Here is a 22,404-nt window from a genome sequence, read left to right as displayed (position 1 = left end):
CACAAACCCAACAAGAAGGTAACAAATGCTGCTGGGTTGGAAGTCATATTCTACTTCTCTGTCCCGAAAATCATAGGGAAAGAAAACCCAATATCTTACACTAGTGGCTCTCAACCCACGGGTTGAATGACCCTTTCATAATAGTCATCTAAGTAGACATTTACATCATGATTCATAATAATATCAAAGTTAAAATTATGAAGTAGCTACAAAAGTAATTTTATGGTCGGGGGTCACCACAACATGAAGAACTGTATTAAGGGGTAGCAGTATTAGGAAGGTTGAGAACCACTGTCTTACATACACCTACTAGGACCTAAACAGATGCTGATAAGAGCTTCAGACATCATCCTCAGCCCCATGTGGAGAAGGAGTTGCATGGTAAGTTTAGGCCCAGGTAATAAGAGTGAACTAGAAGAAACAAGTCTGTGGCTGCAGCTCTATGAGTAACTGCCAGGTAGTTTTTGGTATTCTATAGTCCTCATATACCACAGTGGCCAAAACTTTGACCTCCCAGACAGGGGAAGTGAGGTGGCTGTCCTCTTAACTGAGCCAGCTGTTTCTGTTTGAAGGGCAATGCTTTGAGGCTGCTTTAGGGATCGAAAGAACTTTTTGTAGTTGCTGTATAAAATAGTATATTTTATATTAAAATATATGAATATATAAAATAGTACGCCAGGCAGTGGTGGCGCACGCCTTTAATCCCAGCACTTGGGAGGCAGAGGCAGGCGGATTTCTGAGTTTGAGGCCAGCCAGGGCTATACAGAGAAACCTTGTCTCTAAAAACCAAAAACCAAAAAAAAAAAAAAGTCAGTATACATTTTGAAGGGAAAGTAGATGGTGTAATTAAATACACAGATCAGTGTTTATAGCTAACACTTGAGTTTTGGCTTATGTTGCTGACCAGTTATAGGTATGTGTAATCTTAATTTTGCAATTCTTTGATTTTGGGTTGAAATTTAGAAATGTAAATTAAAATGTAAAAGTTACTGCATGTAAACTATATAAACTGATGAACTTTATATGATGGCTTATGGTAATGGTAATATGTAATATTACCATTTTTTAGTTGGTGAGGGTCAAACCCAGGGCCTTATGTCTGCTAGGCAAGTGTTCTACTATTGAGCTCTGGTCCCAACAGTACAGAGTTATGTAGAATATATTGTAACATTAATATGTTGTTATGAAATATATGTTACATATGAATTAAATGTATTTTGTATCGCTTAATGTGATCATATCATATAGCCCTTAGCTTCAGAAATGAAGACCCATTTCCTCTCATGAGAGGGAACGGTGTGCTCTTAGTGTATATAGGGACACTGATGGGTAATGATGCTTCCAGGGCTGTGACTAGAGGTTGGGCAGCCAGTGCTGGGCTTCATATACCTGTGACTGGGTGTTACTTAGAGTCACCTGGGAGTGGGGAGGATTGGAGTCAATGTTAACAAAGCTTTTTTCAGCTTTGTAGATGAATTCAAAAGTATATCTAGCAGCTGCGGTCAGAAGACATGAAGCCATACTTGGGACACATGCTTCTCTTCCCAGCACATGGGAAGTGAAGGCAGGAGGGTCAGGAGTTAGGGTCATTCTCAGCTACATAGTGAGCTGAGGCTAACCTGCACTGCTTTAGACACTCAAAAACGAAAGATAACAAGACAAGCAAAGTAGGCAAGCAAAACAATAACAAAAACCCAACCCCTTCCCCATATATATACATATATATATATGTGTGTGTGTTTATTTATATGTACATATGCATATGTAGCTGGGGCTGCTGGGGATATGCTCTGAGGTAGGCTTGGAGGCTCATGGTTCAACCCCTAGAATCACAAAACAAAATAAAACAACAAGAAAAAATATAGCTGGCTCTGGTTTCAGGAGATGAAGCCGGTTGGTATTCCCTTTTCTCATTTGACTGGTGGTCTGAGAGAGGAGATGGGCTTTTTCTCCAGGGAGCACAGTTCTTGAGCGCCATCCTCCCGTATCTCACTTCTACTGTAATTTGGGCCCTGAGACAGAAGTACCTGTTAAGGTATAGACAGCTCGCACAAATGTCCCTGGAGGCTTGAGTTAGTACTTGGTATTTGGAATACTTGTTGAATGCATGACTCAGTGATTTACAGGAGCTCAGGGTCATGATAGGTAGACAGGGCAGGGGATACTCTATTAGTGGAGTATTTGTAATAGGTGTAGTGGGGACAAGGAACCATAGTTCTGCTAGGCAAACATGGTTGGATGGAATGAAGAATTAATTTGGTGAGTGATTGTTTTTGGATGATCAAACCAGGTCTTGAAACCCCATCATAAGGGATCTGGAGGGAAGGCAACAGCAGCAGAAATAACAATATAGCTACCTGTGCGTGTGACGTGTAAAGGGAGAAACTGGAAGTTAAGCTTGGGGAATTAGCAAATGAGACGTGAGATGAGGGAGGAAGTCGTGGCTAAGAGAATAAGAAGTGTTAAAGGCAGGCCCTTTCTGATTTGGAGTCCCAGATGGAAACTGTGGCATTAGGTAGGAAAAAGGAAAGCGGAGGAAGACAGTGTGACAAGCACAAGTTCTGTTTCATACACACTGGGTATGAGGAGTTTCTGTCTGCCCCAGAGTAGCTGTCTAGTGAGTAGTTAAACATGTTTCTTCCTGGCTTTCAGGATACTGGGCTTTAGAATTCATGAATTTATCCACAACAGTTAAGGGCTTGGTGGGATGTGGTAGCAAATTTCTGTTATCCTGCACTAGGGAAACTGAGGCAGGAAATGAAATGCAGAGTTAATTTGGTGAGTGATTGCTTTTGGATGTTTAAATCCAAAGTCATTTGCTAGGAATACCATGAGTACATGGATGATAAGAGAGTAAGGGCAAAGGACTGAGTCGGAGTCCTGAAGCCCCAAGGTCGGGCAGCAGAGGCAGAGGAAGCCCTGAGAGGAGGGGAGGAGAAATAGGACTTGCTAGAGTCCTCTGAAATGTGTGCAGTGAGCGGTCAGAAAGGTACTGGATTCCGGAAGAGGGCAGTAATGATGGGGTGGGGTTAAATGTGACAGGGAAGCCATATAGATGAGGTGCTTTGCAAATATATATTTGTTTTTATAAATACAAGTGTAAAGGATTACCACTAGTGCCGTTTAACAGAGTGCTTATGTAGTTATATTGAAAGTAAAGGCCAGAGAGTGGCAGCCGAGGAAGTGGAGGTTAGAAGAACCTCAGTATGCTGGAGCATTACTCTGTTACTTGACCCCAAAGTCCCAGGTCCTCAGTGCCTACGTTTGCTTCCTTGTCTTATCAGATGTTGAGTGTGATGTTGAAGAGGGATATCTGATATTGACCTTGAAACTTGCACTTGCTGAGTTGGAACAGCTTCACTGCTGTGAGACTGTGTCATCTGAGGCCTGGTATTTGTCTGGCAGTACTTTTTTCTCACATATTAGAGATAATGTAAATATTTACTACACAGGCTTGCTGAGGATTGGGTGAATGAAGCACTAGGATGGAGATGTATGTAATAAGCACGAAGCCCATGTTTGCAGTTTTGCATCCTAAATACCTTGTAGACGTCTATTTTTTTGGGGGGAGGGGGAAGACAAGTCTTTCTATACAGTCCAGACTGGCCTTGAACTCTTGTTCCTCCGTTACCTGCCTTTATAGTGCTGGATTTCAGGCATGTGCTACCATGCAAGGCCCTAAGTATCCTTGAATGTGTTACCTATTGTATTACCAAAATAATACCCCTCCCAACAACTTGATTGTAGAATAATTTACACATCTGGGAAGTAGACTGTTCAGTAGTTCTTAGAATAAGCACTATATTATGTTGTACCCTTCTAAGGATCGTTTCCTAAGCTGAGTAAGATCTTCAGTTCTTTTCAGTTTATCCTCACATCTGCCCTAGGTAGCTTTGTTCACTGATATTTTATTTATAGAATTGCCTTTTCTGGGGTTTCATGTAAATAGACTAAACATAGCTAAATGTGGTAACCTATTTCTGTAATCCCAGCAGGAGGCTTGAGGCTAACCTGGGCTACATAGTGAGACACTTTTCTCAAAAGGAAGTAGTTTTGTAATATGTAGTCTTTGGTGTTAGTTTTATGTTTTTTTTGGGTTCATACATATCATATTGTAGTTCTTACTGGAACGTCATTCCTCTTTATTACTGAAATGTATTCTATTCTGTGAATACATAATGCTTTGTTTATCCATCCACCAGTAAATAGCCATTTGTTTGTTTTCATTTCTGCTATTGTGAGTAATGCCTGTATGCACATTTTGTGCAAGGCTTTGTGTGGACATATGCTTAATAGCTTCTTAATTGGTCCTTTAGTCTCCTTCAGGGGTCCTTCTTCTGTTCTTACTCTGCTTCAATCTGTTGTCTACACTGTAGCCAGAGTGATCTCTGAAATGTAAATCTGATTATGTTATTACCCTGCTGACAATCCTCAGTGCCCCTGAAACTTAGTTTGTACTAAGCTCAAACTTCATTTCCTAAGAGTTTTAAGATAGAAAATATCCACCTTTTTCTATATTTTGCTTGATCACTCACTCATGCATGCACGCACGCTCGCACTCACTCACTCACTTACTCACTCATTCATTGATTCATGTATAGTGGTTATTCGTTGCCTAATCACTGTATTTCCATACGTATTGAATCAGGTGATATAGTGATAGGACATCAAAACCTTTGCTCTTTTGTCATCTTTTTCTGTAGTGGGAAAGGAACACAGTAGTGTTAGACATTGGTAAAAACTATCATGAAAATACAAAAGGATAATGAGTAGTGACCATGGACCTGTGACTCAAATCTGCAGGCTATAGTTTTCCCCAGAGCCTCTGGCCTGTTGCCAGCTGAATACTTGATTCTCTACTTGGCCATCTAGTGTTGGTAACCCCATTTCTATACCTAATGCAATTTTTTGTCCCATTGCTTTCTTTTCCTGAGACTCTTCTTTGCGTCTCTACCTCAGGCTGGCTGGCTGCCCCACCCTTTTTGTGTCTCCAAACTTCCATTACAGGCTGGCAGTACTCTTCATGGCATACTTAAATGACTTGGCTCTTTATTCTCTCTTAGCAGCTTGATGGTTTTAAATTCTCCAAGTCTAGTCTATTTTTGGCGCAGAGTTAGTGCCTAATAAAAACTATTGAAAGCAATTGTGCATTCTTAGCCTTGAACACTTGAACAGGAGGGAGGGAGGGAGGGAGGAAGCAAAGGAGGAAATAGAGGAGGTGACACAGAGAGAAAGAGAGGGAGGAAGGGAGGGAAGGAGGGAGGGGGAGAGAGAGAGAGAAGGGAGGAGCAAGCTGAGGTCTGTTAACACATACATACATACATACATATATACATACATACATATGTATTTACTAAATATTTACTGAATGAATACTGAAGGAGTTCTGGTGCTTGATTTTTCTCTGAGATAGTAATTTAGTGCACAGCAGAAATCAAGAAACATTTGCAATAAGCACTTAGTAGTACAGTGTAGTATTAAATGAAGGAATAGTGCTGTGGGCGTGGCCTGGAATCGTGACTGTTTTTGCTTGTGTGGGTCTAGTTGAGCAGGCCATTCACTCTGCAGAATGGTGCAGATGGGGATTGCTTGGATGCAGTGCATGGTCTTGTCTCTGTCTCATCACTTCCATTCTCATGTCCCCTTTTCAGCTTTCAGAAAATGTGATCGACCGGATGAAGGAGTCCTCTCCATCTGGCTCTAAGTCTCAGCGATACTCCAGCGTTTATGGTGCTTCAGGTATGGCGGCATTCTTATTTTAGGGGTTTTCATTAACAAAACCTAAGTAGGGAAGTTGACTCAGGAAGTCAAGCACTGCTCTTCTTTGCCTTTTGGTACTTAGATGTTCAGCTTTTAGGGTGAGTGTTAAAAATCATTATTAGGGTTTCTTTTAAAATGCTTAGTTCTGCTTTCAAACTTGTGAACTTTTGTTTTTCTCATCCAGCTCCTAACCTGTGTGCTCATCCAATAAGTATTTACAGGCACCTGACTGTGTCCAGCGCTTCCCTTTCTTCTCATCTCTACACAGACCCAGCTCCTGTTTGCTGGGCTACATCCCTAGTGTTTTCTCACTGCTCCTGATACTGCCTGAGTAATGACTGGCCATGCTGCTGATTGTGAAATGACAAGAACAATGTGGGAGTGATTACTTTTGGATGAAGAATTCTTGGAGGTGCTCATTTGGCTGCAGGTTATAAAAGTGAGAAAGATGAGCTGTTGTGCACATGCCACGTGCGGGGAGGGCAGTTGTGAGTCTCAAACTGACCATTGAGTTGGCAACATAATTTGAGCTTCTAATACCGAGCATAATCAGTAACATCAGCTTAGTAGGAGTGCTGAACCATCTTCATGGTTAATTACCAAGATGAAAGGCAAGCACATATCCAACTTAAGCACATAGCCATAAGCCCATTTATTCTTCTACAGACCTGCTGTTTTGCTCCATCTTTTTCAGGAAAGAGCAGGTAGCCCCCTAAATGGAGCTGCATTTTTCTTTTTCTTTTTTCCTTACTCTTTACATTCAGCCAATATCCGATCTTGTCAGCAATGTCTAAAATGCATTCGAACACATCCTTTCTGGCCCATCTCTACTGCTTCGGTCCAGATAACTGTCATCTTTTACGATCTCTGCACATAGCCCATGCCGTGCTGTTCACATAGCTGCTTTCATGGTTTCATGAGAAATGGGAATCAGCTCACGCCATGACTCAGGTGCATCTCTGTGGGGTGTGATGTGCTATGACCTGAAATGCACTGTGACCGACTTCTGCCTTTCTTTCAGAATTGTGTCCTCACTTTCCTCTCACCCGCCTGCTCTGCTTACTCACGCTGGAAACTCATAGCCTCTGTCCTTATCTGTTCACAGGGAAGTTCCCAGCTCCTAGGGTAATGCCTGCTTCTCAGTGCATGCTGAGTATCAACTGTTGAATTCAATTAGGAAAAAGTCTATTACATATTTTGAAAGTAACCACTTTTGATTATTTTAGGATCTAATTTTATAAATCCAGGCAACAGTTACCAAATGCCTGCATTACAAATAATGAAGCTTTTTGAGTTGTTTCAAAGAGCTTAGATTTCGTGCATGTATAACTAAATGCCTAATAAGACTGTGAGAAAGAACTAGACCTCAAAGAAACAACAAACCCTAGAAGATGTTGAAATTAATGTTAAATATTTTGATTTAGGAGTAAATTTTGATTTACACATATTTCTGAATTTGGAACTTGTTTTAAAATTGGATTGGTTCTGCTTTCTTCAGGCAAACACTGATGAAGTGACAAGTAAGAAATGATATTTAAGAGTGGTGCTAAGTCCTTTATCTCTTACCGGATCTTATTCCTAAAAGCCTCCAAGAAAGGAGCTTTATACTTTATGCATAATATACCTTATGCAGAAGGAAGCCAAGGCACAGTGTGGTCAGTTATTTGGCCCACAGTCACACAGCCGCTGAGCAGCAGAGCTGAGAGTCGAGCTCACCCATGTGACTCCAGAGTGCACCATTCTATTTTATGAGTTTGCACGACCTCCTGCTTCTTTTGTAGAAGAGATGTGAGTGAAACTTGGAGGAAGGCAGGAGCTGCCTTAGATGTTCTGCTGGGCTCAGGAGAGAACCTTCTGTTTCTGAGTGCTTCTTCAAGCTCCTGTACTGAGTCTCATTCTTTAATGAGCTGAAGGAGAGAAAATGTTTTCCTTTTGCAATTGGTTTAAAAGAAAAAAAAAGAAATTAATTAATTGGTGTGTGTGTGTGTGTGTGTGTGTGTGTGAGAGAGAGAGAGAGAGAGAGAGAGAGTGTGTGTGTGTGTGNGTGTGTGAGAGAGAGAGAGAGAGAGAGAGAGAGTGTGTGTGTGTGTGTGTGTGTGTGTGCACTGTGTGTGTGCACTGTGTGTCAGTGTGAAGGTCAGAGGATAGCAGGGGATTGATTCTTTCCTACCTCCTTTACTTGATTCTGTGATTCTGATGATTGAACTCAGGTTGTCAGGCTCGCAGGGCAAGTGCCTTTACCTGCTGAGCCATTTTGCCTCTGGGTTGGTTTCTTATACTGACACACTGAGACAGTTAAGGTTGGCCTGCTGACTTCTGTGAGTATGCATGGCATCTCTGACCCAAGAGCCGGGCATGGATGGTATGATAAGCTTGGCTTTCTTGAGGAATCTGTTCCCATTCCAGGTTTGACATGACAGTGGACTGTGTGGCTCATGCTCAGCTGTGACCATCCTGGGTATTGAGGTCATTAAAGTACTACCTTGTGATCAGACTAGACTTGTTTGCACTAAAGAGTAGCCACTAGTTACCTTTGACCATTAAAAATTACATAAAAACTGATGAAAAGGAAATATAATGGAAATGTGTTTCTCAGGTATATTCATCGGCAGCTTCTGGCCTGCAGGAAGCTGCTGTGTGGTCTGAGCCTGGGACTCACCATTTCTAGGCATTTCGAGTTTCATCAAGTGCTGTAATGACGTGAATGAGGCTGTGGTCTGATGGTTCTATATGTTGGCGGCTTGTGACTCTCTATCCCTTCTACTCAACCTAGGACTATCAATGATAGAAACTCAAAGAACATTCCATGGAGGTGTAGTATCTTCAACAGTCTGGAGCTGTTGGCCCCTCATGCGTGGAGCAGCTGGATCACTTATCTGGTAGCATGATAGGAAAAAAGATCTAGAACGGGTATGGTGTGGTTTTCCTCACCATAACCTAAGCCAAGAGGAGAGCAAACATTGCCGTAGTATTTCTAAGTGATCTTGCCTTTAGGTCAAGAAAACAACTGGACTGCGATTGTGTAAATTAACAAACAGTCATTATGTTGATAAAAGTTCTGGACTCATAGTTTATGTTTTCTTCTAAGTTTCTCTCATTGGGGTTTTAGTCAGCACTCAGTAACAGAGTTCTTACAATTCATAATTCAGATGTGTTTGGAAATAATTTTTCAAGTCTACAAAAGTATATTGATGAAAATATCACTAGCTTTTTCTACATTTTTCAGTGTCAAGTAAATTATATATTAAATGTGACCTGAATTTTTAATATTTATTAAAATGCTTTCTTTCTCCCAGGATTTTTTCATACTAGCTCTAGGCTATTCATATGTGTGAATCTAGGGCAGTGTATTTGATGGACTGAGAGGTGTAGTATTTCTGAGCATAAAAGCTAAGGTTTGTCAAATACACATATATGTAAATGTAAATATATTTGTGTGTATATATATATATATATATATATATATATATATATATATATTTGGAGATTATAATTTATACGTTACAAAAGTAATTTTTTTAAGGCTGAAACTTTTTTCCTTTCTTTCTTTCTTTTCTTTTTTTTTCCTCTTTTTTTGGAGAAACCTTGAACCAGATCAGTGACTCGTTGCAATAAGTATTTGCATGTAAAGCTGTTTGAGCAAAATAATATACTGTGTGACACACAGCAGATTGCAACGCCACTGTAATAAATGAATGTGCTCTAAAGGACTTAACTGTGTCCTTGCTGCCTGGAGTTCTGTCCTGCAAATCACAACTGTGTTGACTTGCTTTTATACCAGCTAATTCTTTTCTTAGCTCAGTGCCACTGTGTGTAGTTACTTACCTTTTTAGTAACATCTTGCATCTTTTGATTTTAAAAATCATTGTTCATTTTGGCTTTTCTTCCCTTCATCTTGATCTTTTAGTTTTGCTGGCTTGTGGTGAGGTCAGATCTCTCACGTTTGATCCTATCCACTCCTAAGAAACTGTTTCCAGATCAATATGAGAAAATCAGACAGGAAATGGTATTAGGAGCTGTTTGTTGGTTTCCTACGTCACTGGCAACCTGATGAAAATGATAAACCCAGGAAAAAGACAAATGAGCTCATTCTTACTGTTATCTTCACCGTGCAAGTTTCTCTGTCAATTTCTTGTCATTGTGAAAAATAGGAAGATTTCCCAATTCGTGTTAAGTGTATTGCTGAGGTCACTAAATGTTTGGCAGCCTTAACAAACTGCAGGAAGCCAGTCTGAGCAGGAAATAGCACAGCCCAAACTAAGCATCCAATTTAGGGAAACAGAGTCATCTATATGTTGTATGTATTTTTTCCCCCAGAGTATGGCTCCTTTAGTTATTTCAAACAGCTCTTTAAGGCCCCTTTAGACACAACAGTGTAGGGAACATTCAAAGTCATCCAGTTCTGCTGACCGCTTTGACTGGAGTTTTCACATTTGAGTGCAGGTGCAGTGTCGTAGGACTCCGTCATTCATGTGTGAAACTTTGTGTATGCCAGTATCCTAATCTGTAGTTTTTGCATTACTGTAATGGATAATTTGCCCAAAGGTTCTAAAGCATTAAGTCTAATCTCTAATGAGCACACCCTGCATCTAAAAGATCTGTAGGCAGTATGTATTTAATGAGTGACGAAGAAAACTCACAACTTGTCCCTTCTGTGACCAGGTGTTGGTATGGCAGTGATCTTGGACTTCAGAGACCAATTTGGTCAAATCATAGTTAACATGGTGCTGTGCAGGGTTTCTGAGGAAGGAAACAAGATGCAAATGAATGAGAGTGTGCACCCAAGGCTGGAAGGTGAAGGCTGGAAGGCATATAGGAAAGAAAGAAGCAGGGCAGAAGTGTGACTTGCCATGAAGGCATGTGGACTTGAGGCAGACCTCCAGGAAAAAGGGATCTGAGGGCTCTTAACGTGGCAGACACCCCTGTAGAGTCAGTGATAGAGCAGATTAATTCTCTTGAGGCTTGGGGCCTAACCAGTAGGTATGGGTTGGAGAAGCTAAGGAGGTTTCATTTTATCCTCTGTGGTCCTGGCAACTACTGAAGAGTTCCATCTAATTTTAAGATTCAAGATTAGGAAATTTCATTAGTTGCTTCCTTCTTCATGAACTTCCAGATGTTAATAATAAAGCTTTTTTATTTATTAAATGGTTTTTATGGTTAAAATTAAAGTGATTCTTTTCATCGTTATTTTTATATTTAACAAAGAAATCAGGGTGGTAAGAATATGTATATTCTACCATTGTGTAAAATAAGATCATTTTCCTGTTAAGTGAAAAAAAAAAAAGGGTTTTTTTTTTGGTCTTTATTTGGCACTGTAAGGAAGAAGAAAAAGAACAGAAATGCCCTCAGCTGTGTGAAGCCATGAGGCTCTAACCGTGTGGCACTACAGGTTTGAACGGATGAGTTTTGAGCAGGTGAAGTGAGATGAGTTTACGATGGAGTGGTTTGAATGAAAGTGGTCCCCATAGGCTCATGTGTTTGAATGCTTAGTCCTTAGTTGTGGAACAGTTTAGAAAGATTTGGAGGTGTGGCTTTATAGGAGGAGGTGTGTAGCTGGGGATGGGCATTGAGGTTTCAAAAGACCAAGCCCGGACAAGTCTCGCTCGTTCACTGCCTGCAACTTGTGGATAGATGGTGAGCTCTCAGCTGCTGCTCCAGCTCCATGCTTGCATGCATGCTGCGGTGCTCCTTGGTTGTGTGCTAGCCCTCTGAAACTGTAAGCAAACCCCACTTAAATGCTTTCTTAGGTAAGTTGCCTCAGTTGTGGTGTTTCTTCCCAACGGTAGAACAGTAACCGAGACAAGTGGATTCTTGGCAGGATAAGGAAAGGGTGGGTTGAAAACCACATGGGGAAGGGTCTGTTTTATGCCCTTTGTAGATGTAGTATAGTAAATCCTGGGGCCTTGGGACCTGGTGACCTGATAATAAAGCTGGATGGCTGGGTCGTGGTGATCCTTGCTTCAGTCCTTATCTCCTCATCTGGCCCATGCGCCTTGCTGCTGTCTGATTCATTACTCTTGGCTTTGCATTTTCTTCTAAGAAACCAGCAAAAGCTTAAAATCAGTTAATCTGAACATACAAGCAAGATGTAAGCCAATCCCTGGCTAGGATGTTTATATATTCAGGACAGTCTGAAGACAGTGCAAGAGGGTTCCCACACAGGACAGCTACAGTGCCATAGGAAAGGGACTTACAGAGCAAAGCTTAGTACTTTCTGGAATGTACTTTCTGAGTCAGACTTTGCAGTTGTTCCCTGCCAGGTGATTTCCTGTTAGTGTATTAATTGTTGGCTCTGCTGCTTCTTAGTAAATTTTCAGTGGTCTCTACCTAGAGACCACCTCTGTGTAATTTACCGTGTATAAGTGCCTGTAGGTGGCATGGGGACCAGTGGCTTCTTGAGAAGTAGCAACAGCATGGGGTGCCTGGATGTGAGGATTGAGCGGGAGTAATGGCAGGAGCCACAGTTCCTGTGATCTGGAGTTCAGTCAGCTACTTGCCATGGTTCTACACATTCAAGGACTATAGGAAAAAGAAGCTATTTTAAGAGAACACCCTATTTTTGTTACAGTAGATTTTGGATACTAAGTCTACAGTGATTTTAAGAATGGGTTGTGTTTTCTCAGATCTGTTTGTGGGTGAATCATGGAAATCATAGAGGCAAAAACTGTAAAGCAGGAATTTGTAATTTTGTGTCGAGATCTATAAAATGCAAGACATTGTCTATATAAACTATTCTTCTGGAGTATGGAGAATAAAGACCAATATATAGAAATGCTATCTGACAAATTTTATATGTCAGTTGTAAAATAAATGCCTAATTAACAATCTTACAGCATTTCTTGGAATTTGACAGATTTTATAGGGTATCATTGGGATGGCCCAGATCTCTTAGAATAAATGTCCAAGGGAGTTTCAAATGTACATTTTTCTATTGTATGTGGAAATATTCAAAATAAATCCATTCACTTTCCAGCTGTCAGCCAAATAATAGGTTATTGTTGATGATGTTTTTCTTTTAAGAAACATTTTAAAAACAAGGTGATGTCTGACACAGCATCTTATTTCTTCCTGTTTCCTTTCCTATCTATCTGTCCGTTCAGCTATCCCTGAAGTGCTCTGTATTAGGCCATGTCCCTACTACTTGGGAGCAGCAATAACTGTTTATAAGTTTTCTTTTAAACCTGTTCTATCCCTAGGGCTACTCACACTTTGTTGACAGCTGTCACAGTACTGGAGGATCTTGCAAGGCCTTGGGAGCATACTTGAGACAATTTTCTGGTTCCCTTGAGTGAGTGGATAGTTGATTGTGTGCTCTAATTAGCTGGCAGCCAATGGTTGGAGCCTGAAATTACTTGGTTGCCGGTAACATTGATAACGCTTTGGTTACTGTAAAGATGGAAGGTGAAGGAGCATCTTTGTGTGTGTGTGTGTGTGTGTGTGTGTGTGTGTATGTGTGTGTGTGTGTGTATGGTACTGAAGTACAGGGCCTCTTGAAGCCAGACTGCACTCGGGGTGGTGGTGGCACTTGCCAGCTTTATCACACGGCAGTAGTACTGCTCCTGCTCAAGGCCCACTTCACTGTCCTTGCTATCTTGAGGACACCTGGCTTTCTCCTCTGAGGTTGGTTAGAAGCTCCATAGCTTTCTTCTAGGTTGTCTGCTTTCTAAGTCAGGTTCTACGCTTTCTCTTCCATCATGGTGTCGCTGCTTTAGTCTGGCCAGTCATTTCCCCCTGCTTTGCTCAAACCATCTTGTGCTTGTGATCCCTGCCTTCAGCCTTGCATTTCCCTCTCTGTTCTCACCATAGTCCTAGAAATCTTTCATTTCGATGAAACCAATAATGCCATTCTTTGGTTGAAGATGTGGGAGGTTCCTCCTCCCTCTTAGGAGGAAGTCTAAATCTGCTACAACCATCATGGTCCTGTAACACCCTGTGGCCTCGGTTAGTTTTTTCTGTCATCTCCCAGACCCTCCTCTGTCATGCCTAACTTCTTTTCGTGTAGCCAGAATTGAAGCTCTGAGTGTCCCTGAACTTGTCCCTTTGAGGGTATGGACTGTGTTGTTATGTTCTGTCTCCACACTACGTCCCCAACTGTGAAGCCCACTGCACCCCACCCCACTTTACTTTTTACCCAAGTTTATCGGAGGACTCCTACATACCGTTTTCAATTCCTTGCCAGAAACCACCTTGTGTGGACCCACAGCCCCTGTTGTACTTGTCACGGGTGTAGCATCGCATGTGCAGTTCCCTAATTGTACTTTGATTAGTCTCTTTCAGAGAAGAATTGTTTTCTCCTCTGTTCTCTCAGGGCCTCCTTGAGGGCACTTACTTCTGGGCTTCAGTGTTGACAGTCTGTTTCCTGAGCCGGGTAGCAGTTGCAGAACTGTTGTTTGCTGTCGGTAAACACTGACCTATTGACCCTGCACTTAGGCTAACGGGCATAGAAGAAAGTCTCTGAGGGTCTGCATGGTTCCTTAGAAGCCACTGACTTGTCTTCTCAGACTAGACTGCCCAAACTGATGATTTTAAAAACATTTCCTTTTGGTTCATAAATTTGACTTATCCTTTCAGATATACTTCATTGTAATGCAGGTATACACATGCTTGTTTCTTTTACCCACTGTGTTAACGTTAAAAGCCTTTGAGAGCAGGGACTGTTCACTGCTCAACTTCTGTTCTCGCAGTTACAGGACTGCACTGCCAGCTGTTCAGTAGCAGTTTATAGAGTGAATGGACTGAAACAAGCCAGAAAATGAAGCCTGATGTGTACATAGATGTGCTAGTGAGAGCCAAGGAGGAGAGGGGCCTTTCCTTTGGATTGGGTCTGGTGGGAATGGATGTGAGGATCTTGCCCCTGCTTGGGATGATACCCACATTCTTCAGTTTCAGGTCTCAGCTGTGCAGATCCAAGGACTCCCTGTTGAAAGAGGTGCTTAGAATACCATCTTAAGAAAGTGTGGCTTGGGGCAGTGGCAGGAGTGGAGCCTGCTGTGGGGAGTCTGCTCCCCACTCCTAGTTATTGATTTGGCTTGGAAAGGAAATAGTCATAAGCCCAGATTGCCAGAGTATGAAAGGGGCTGGAGCAGGGTGTTGGGTTTTGAGTCATTGTGTTCCCAGCTCCTTCTGTACTCGACTTTTTTTTCTTCATAGCTGCTTTGCTGCTGGGATTTTGGTTTAGGTTAGTGTCTCCGTTAGGATTTCCATTGCTATGAAGAGAGGACCATGGCCTCAGCAACTCTTATAAAGGAAAACATTTAATTGGGGCTGGCTTACAGTCTGAGAGGTTCAGTCTATTATTATGATGGTGGAAAATGTAGAGATGTGCAGGCAGACATGGTGCTGGAGAAGGAGCTGAAAGTTCTACATCTTGATCTGAAGGTTGCAAGAGCCATACTAGATACAGCTTGATGATAGGAGATCTCAAAGCCTGCCCCTATAGTGACACACTTCCTCCAACAAGGCTGAACCTCTGACTACTGCCACTCCCTATGTGACAAGCATTCAACTACATGAGTCTATGGGCCTATAACTATTTAAACCACCACAGTTAGCTTAGTGTGTCTGGGCCTAGAGGCCAGTAGCCTTGGCTCTTTTCTCATGACTAGGTCCTCATGTTTTCTTGGGGCTTTGGAACCCTTAGAAATTAGGTTTCCTTATACCATACCTTCTTGTAGGGCTTTACCTCAGTTTATACTTCTTTTCCTGGAAGGATAGATTATCTGCCCCCTCTCTCGAAACTCCTAGGCTAGCTCTCTGAGGCCTTGGGCTTCTGGTGTCCTGACATAGGTGGAAGGAAGGTCGACTGCTTTTTGCCAGCTTAGACCAGTGTGTAGGTGCTAGGGAGACTGACTTCCCTGTGTATTCCAACAGGTAAATATCTAAATTCTAAATAAAGAACCAACCCAAGCGCTAGAGAAATGACTCAGTGGTTGGGAGCACTGGTCCAGAGGTCCTTCCTGAGTTCAATTTCCAGCAACCACATGGTAGCTCATAACCATCTGTAATGAGACCTGATGCCCTCTTCTGGAGTGTCAGCTACAGCATACTCATATGCATTAAACAAACAAACAAACAAATGTGTTTAAAAAAAGGAAAGAAAACAAAACAAACAAAGGAACTGAGAAAAAACATTGAAAATATTAAAAGAAAGAAAGAAAGAAAGAGAGAAAGAAAGAAAGAAAGAAAGAAAGAACCTAAAACTCTTATATGCTGGACTGTTCCAGATTGGTTTTGCTCAGCATTTTCTTTTAGTAGGTACATTTAATTTATCAGATGTAATTAGTCTTGCTGTTGACATAATGGCTATGTAATGACTTTAAAAAATAAGATAAAATATTGATTGCTGTAGGCTGTTGTTTTTCAGGATAGACCAGAGGAATGATACAGAAATCAATTACTGTGTTCAGGATCATTTTGATTTAAATCAAAAATAGTAAAGCAGAATTTGATTTCAGCAACTCCTAAAACATTTTCATTGTTTTGTCATATCAGCTAGGTCATAGATGCTGAATCTTGTCTGATGATTCACACCAGTTTGCTTTTTGTTTGTTTTTTTTGTTTTTTTTGTTTTTTTTTCGAGATAGGTTACTATGTAGTCCTTGCTAGCCTCAAAATTTGTTATGTATAGCTGGTCCTGAACTCTGCCTCAGTCCTTCTGCCTCAATCTCCCAAGTATTGGGAGTATAGAAATACATAGCCAGGTCTAGCTTTAAGTAAATTATTTAACAAAATAGCATTGTTTTAGTGGACTGGTCTCACCAGCACTCAGCATATTCCCTGTGGAACTTGGCTAGGCTCTGTGCGAACTCTTGAAGCCATTGTGATGGCAGTACCATCCGTGGCAGCTAAGCAAGGCTGGCGCAGCAGCAGCAGCAGCAGCAGCTTTCATGTAATTACATGGAACAGCATGGACATACCAAGTACAGCTTGCTTTATGGAACATGTTCATTTCTGGAAAGCCCATAGGATTGAAGCCCTGAGCTGCATTTGTGATATCTTTTAAAGACTTTGCTGAAAATGTTACTTTAATATTCTATCTTGGAGACTTTTTAGCATGATTATTATAAGAGTATGAGAAGTCTTCTTTCCATGATTATTCTTTGACCTTTGGCATACTTTATTAGTTTTTTAATAAAAAAAAGAAAAACAGTATATAATTAAAAATGCTTTTATGAAGCCTGATAAGCATATACATAATAAATTACTTTCTCTAATTATTTTTTCCTGTGCTATTAAACTTGGTATCTTTACTGACATAGCCTTTGTTTAATAACTATATCTTTTTGTAAAAAATGACAAAGAAAAACTTTTAAAAATGGATTTTTAAAAACCGCTCAGTTTAATTGCTCATTAAGGTTTATAGGACTTTGAACTGAAATTTTTTGAGGACATACTATGTTTTGATTGAAAACTGTCCTATTCTTTCCAGTCAGGTGACATTGAACTGTGAGAGACCTCCCGGGTACTCAGACCTTTAGCATCTTTTCTGATGTCCTTCCAGGTTAACTAGTCTCAGGAGCAAAGGCCCCGAGACGGAATCATCACCTGGGTTGCTGGTTGCCATGAAATGTTTTTGTGTCTCAAAAATAGGACCATTGAGGAAAGGAGCCCAAACCTTCCAATGGGAAACAAAAAGCAGTAGATGAATCACCTCTGAAGAGAGGAGTGTGGTATGTGTTCAGGGAGCCAGTGCCACTTAATAGTCTTAATAGTTGTGTGATCTTGGGCAGGTTGTCTCATTTTCCTCCAGGGTAAAATGGAGAGGCTAATGCCATTTTCGCATGGTTGTCATAGAGACTAAATGGGATAATGTGCAGTTGTTGAAATATAGCAGGAGATCAATAGAAGACTCTTTCCCCCTTTGTTACACAGCAGCCAAGGCTGCAACTTCACTGCCACCCCTTACCAGCTCTAGGTTGACCCTTGTCGGCCTCTCCTGCCTACCCTTTTGCCTTTCACTGGGTTTTCTTACCATGTTCTAGCAAATGTTTTTGTATTGGCAGTATCAGGTACTGTGGTAAATGCTGGCCTTTAGAGATGATCAGAGTGGAGCACCGCAGTATGAATCAGACCGGAAAACAGGACCACTATTTTCCAGGACACTTCCTGGAGAAGGCAGAGTATAAACTCCCTGAAAGAGGTGGCCATGTTGACTTTGAATAGTTAAGGATGAGTTTGCAGTCAGGCATGTTGATTTTGGTGGTAGAGGATGGAGGCTAGCCAGAGGGATATTTCCTAGGTACAGAAATAGTAGGAACGGTGGTTGGAATTAAGGGCTTGGGGATTTCTCTGATTTGTAACTATTTGTGTTGTTTTTGTTTTTGTTTTGAAATACAGATGCTTAATGGGAGTGGCAGGCACAAGTAGTGCCTTCAGTATGCGGTAAAGCTAAGGAGTGTGGGTTTGCTCTAGTGGGGAATGCTGCCGTCCTCACATCTTTAGATCCAGGGAGGGAAGGGGGGAGGAGGGCGGGCAAGTGTGAGCGTGCAACACAGACACATACATAAACACAGAGCGAGAGCGAGAGCGAGAGCGAGGGCGAGAGAGAGAGTGAGAGAGAGAGAGAGAGACAGACAGACAGACAGAGAGACAGAGACAGAGGGAGACGGAGACAGAGAGACAGAGGGAGACAGAGAGGCAGAGAAGAACATGACCACACTTTGAAGGTTGTTTTATTGGAATGTCTCTTGATTTTATTTGTCGCCTAAATTTATGGTGTCTTATGTCTTTGTTGGGAATTCTATGGCTATGACAAAAACAGCATGACCAAAAGCAACTTGGGGAGGAGAGGGTTTATTTCATTTCACAGTGTGTAGTCCATCATCCAGGGAAGTCAGGGCAGGAACTCAAGGCGGGGGGCCTGGAGGCAAGAGCTGACGCAGAGAGCATTGAGGAGGCAGCTTACTGGCTTGTGTTCCTTGGCTTGCTAGCCTGCTTTCTAACACCCCCGATGACACCCATCTAGGGGGAACACACCAGTGACAGAATGTGCCCTCCCATATCAATCATCAATCAAAATATCCCACAGGCCAGTCTGGTGGGGAGTTTTTCTTAGTTGAGGTTTGTTTCTGTTTCACAAATGATTTTTGCTTGTTTTAAGCCGACATAAAAACTAGCCAACACAAGTATTTTGCATGATCTTTTATTTATTTATTTATTTATTTATTTATTTGGGAATTTAATCTTTTCTACTAATATATATTCTTGCTGGACATGAAGGTCCTGGAGGGCAGAGTACATTCTTGACCTCTTGGTTTGCTGTGATGACTTGTACATCTGCTTTACTTGTAGATAGTGTTCAGAAACCAGTGGGAAGATAGTGTTCAGAAACCAGTGGGAAGAATGAATGGAATTCCTCATGAACAGCTCCAGCTTCTTCAAACTGGATGCCAATTATTATGTGGTGCTATTATTTTACAGGGTTGGAGGCTGAACCCAAGATCTTATGTATGCTAGACAAGAAATCTAAGTCTATTATTATTAAAAAGAATTAGATTAGACTTCATAGAATGAGCTTTGGAGTATAACCAACCCCCCTGAGATCCTGATGTATGTTGAGTCCTTGCAGTGACTTACTCTGTCATAGTGACCACACTGTCATAGCTGTAGTATTTTTTAGTACTAGCCAGGTGGCATTGTTGGATATATTTGATCAGTATATTTTTATTTTTCAAGTGTTGTGGATAATGCATGTGTTACCTTACAGAGACGCGTTGTTGGCAGTAGAAGTCTCTTTTTCTGTCACCTTTAGAATAAGGCAGCAGGTATCCTTTTTTAGGTAGTTGATTGAGTCTTCTCATTTTCAGGCACTTTACTTTTAAAGTATTTCATTCTGCAGCATTTATGAAGCCATGATTAATAAAACATGTGTCCTCGGGTAAACTGTTTAATGTGGTTTTCCTTTTTCTTCAGTGTTGTAGGGACTGCTAGTTTCTGTTTTGATGGAACAGCAGGAGCACCTATGCTGGTTTGCTCACTCATGAAAAATTTAGCCTTTTTGAAAAATGAACAAAGATCATAGCCAAAAGATATTCATCTTGCAATCTATCCACAAGAAATTGTGAATGAATTCATCATCAAATAACTTAAATAAAGCAGTTCTTTCCTGTTCCTTTATCACAAGAGTGATCCTTCAGGACACTTGCCATTATCATATGTACATTTTTCTTTCTCATGTGATTGCTAACTCTTGAAAAGTAGGAGGCTTTAGATAATGTCTTGGGGCAGCTGTGGTCTATTTGACCCTGATTTAGCAGTGATGAAGTGGGTGTTTCTCACTGTAGATCTGATTGTCGTGGGTTTCTCCAGAGACTGTAGTGGCCAGTCTATTATATTTGGATTCTCTCAGCTTATGCTGCAAGTAGATGAGTTTTGCTGTGTGTTTAGCCTAGGCTTGAGTCAGTGAGAGAAGTTAGAGGATAAACGGAAGCATGGGCTGTGGCATTTGGTGGAACGTTCTCTCAGTTGTCTTGACCCACCTGTGTCTGAGACCCGCACTCCTAAGACTTTCTCAGAGGTACCTGTTAAGGCATTGATCACCTAGCACTTTGCTTGGGAGGAAGGAGCATGAAGAGGTATAGGTAATGAGGACCCAGGTGTCTGAGCCTGGATCTTTAGTTCTGCTCCTCATTCTGTATGTCATATCCAAAAGAGACAGGTCACCGCTCTTTCTAGCCAAATCATCGTTGGATAAAGGGTCTCAGGATGCATTTCCCCAAAGAACAGAAGCTGAAATAATGTTAGAATAATTCTCTAGGGTTATAGTGCATTTGTAGAGTAACTTGACAACTCAAATACCATTTCCCTTTTTAATGCTGAATGGAACAAATGGCACACTAAGGTTCAGTGCCTTCTTATAGCTTACAGTCAGGGTTAGCTCACATTTTCTCTATGCCTTAGGAAAAGACTTGAAATGACTATTTTGGATTACAACATTTGGGTTCAGACATGTATGTGCATATTTGTTACTAAAGAAATGACCTGCTGATCACAGAGGACTTAAAATCAGTATCTTAGCAATTGAGCACTTACTGAGGTACAAAGACAGTTTGTTCTTGGCTGGTAGTAGGTGAACTGGGAAGTGAGGTGTTGAACTGATTGAATTTTATTAACTTAGACATTTTGGTTTTCTTTGTTGTTTATGTTTTCATTTTTTCTGTTTAGGAGTATTAACATAGTAGTACATTTCACCTCATTAAACAGGTAGGAGGGAGGACTTTGTACATATGTAGGGACTATTTTTACAGTGTTAGGCCACTTTCCAAGGAAAGGCCAGAGCCTGTGCGTTGAGTGGCTAGCAGAGATTAGGCCATGCATTGCTGTGGGGAGCTTACACATTGTGTTCAGTCTTTAGTCACTGTGGGCTTTTTTCTGTAAAGTAGAGCAGTGGTGCCTGAGCTTGCTAAAGCTTGGAACGCGGCAGTGGGCTATTTGCTTGCCGATGGGCATGATTCTCCCCTACCTTCTGATGGGTGAGCTGTTTTCCCTTGAGTAAGTTTGCTTCTCCAGATCAAGTGGGGTGACTGTCAGTTCTGCAGTTTCTTGCATCTTGATATTTGTAGGTAAGAACTGTTTCATTGAATCCTGATAACACAGCTATGTTTTTAAATGAATGAGTTTCTACTATATATGTTTACTATTAGTCATCTATAGTTATAATAGATACTTTTTAATATATATCTATGAACCTTTATTAAATGAAGACTTTTTAAAATTTGCCCTCAGTCTGAAGTACATTTTTATCTCTGAGTATTCATTTATATGTTTTATATATTTACAAATTTTACATACATATGTAATATGTATGCCTGATTTTATAAATAAAAAATTTAAATAGTTAATAAAATGATCAAAGTACATACATACATTTTAAAAGATCAGCTATCCTCCCAATTTGAATGTTGTGCTTAGAATAACTTGGCCAGTAGAAAAATGCTTTTGGCAGCTTCTAGGCTTAAAAAAGTCACTCCAGTCACGCCTGTGCAGGGTTTGGTAGAACACATCTTTAGGATCTCTGAGTTCAAGGCCAGCCTGGTCTCAGAGTGAGTTCCAGCCAAGCCAAGGCTACATAGAATAACACTGTCTTAAAAAACTTTTTAAAAGTCACTCCAAAATAAAGACACATTTATTTTTCCTCTTGATTCCTGTGTTAAAGAATGACATGTTAGACCATGGTAGTTGTGTGTGTATGTTTATGCCATCTACTGGACCTGGCACATGTTATATATTTTATAAAAACCAGATCAAGTGAAATCGAAAACTAAATGCTAAGCATGTCATGTCTCATTAGAAAAAGAATAGTTAAGGCATACCTATACTGTTTGATTCTTGAGGGTAAACATTAAAATTCACTTTGATTTAAAATTGCTAACCCTACACTTTCAATTATTTGTGTTTCTTAAGACTTAGTCAGTTCTCTGCCTCGCTCTTCCCTAAAGATAAAATGGTGATATTGGGGCTTGGCACTTTTTTCATTAGAAAGCCTTTATCATCTGTATTCCAGCTCCTCTCAGGCAGTTTTTTAAATGAGGGTGACTGGCTGTCATGGCAGTTTCCCTTCTCTATCCCTGATGACTGGTAGATAGGGCAGTGACAGACCCTGAAGTAGAATGCCAAAGAGGGCCACCATGGCCTGCTTGCTGCACA

General features: G+C 41.0%; 1 protein-coding gene across 2 annotated transcripts in view; it reads left to right on the top strand.

Moving 5' to 3' along the window:
* Positions 1-22,404, top strand: part of Chchd3 (coiled-coil-helix-coiled-coil-helix domain containing 3) — a 259,060-nt gene that overhangs the window by 5,417 nt on the left and 231,239 nt on the right. For both annotated transcript variants that reach the window (XM_021190919.2, XM_021190918.2), the window contains exon 2: positions 5,652-5,739. In XM_021190919.2, coding sequence (XP_021046578.1) covers positions 5,652-5,739 — 88 coding nt within the window. The remainder of the gene's footprint in view (positions 1-5,651; positions 5,740-22,404) is intronic.

Source organism: Mus pahari, chromosome 2, assembly GCF_900095145.1.
Source record: "Mus pahari chromosome 2, PAHARI_EIJ_v1.1, whole genome shotgun sequence".
Taxonomy (NCBI): Eukaryota; Metazoa; Chordata; class Mammalia; order Rodentia; family Muridae; genus Mus; species Mus pahari.
Note: the sequence above shows the minus strand (reverse complement) of the source record. Positions and strands in the feature narration are given on the sequence as shown.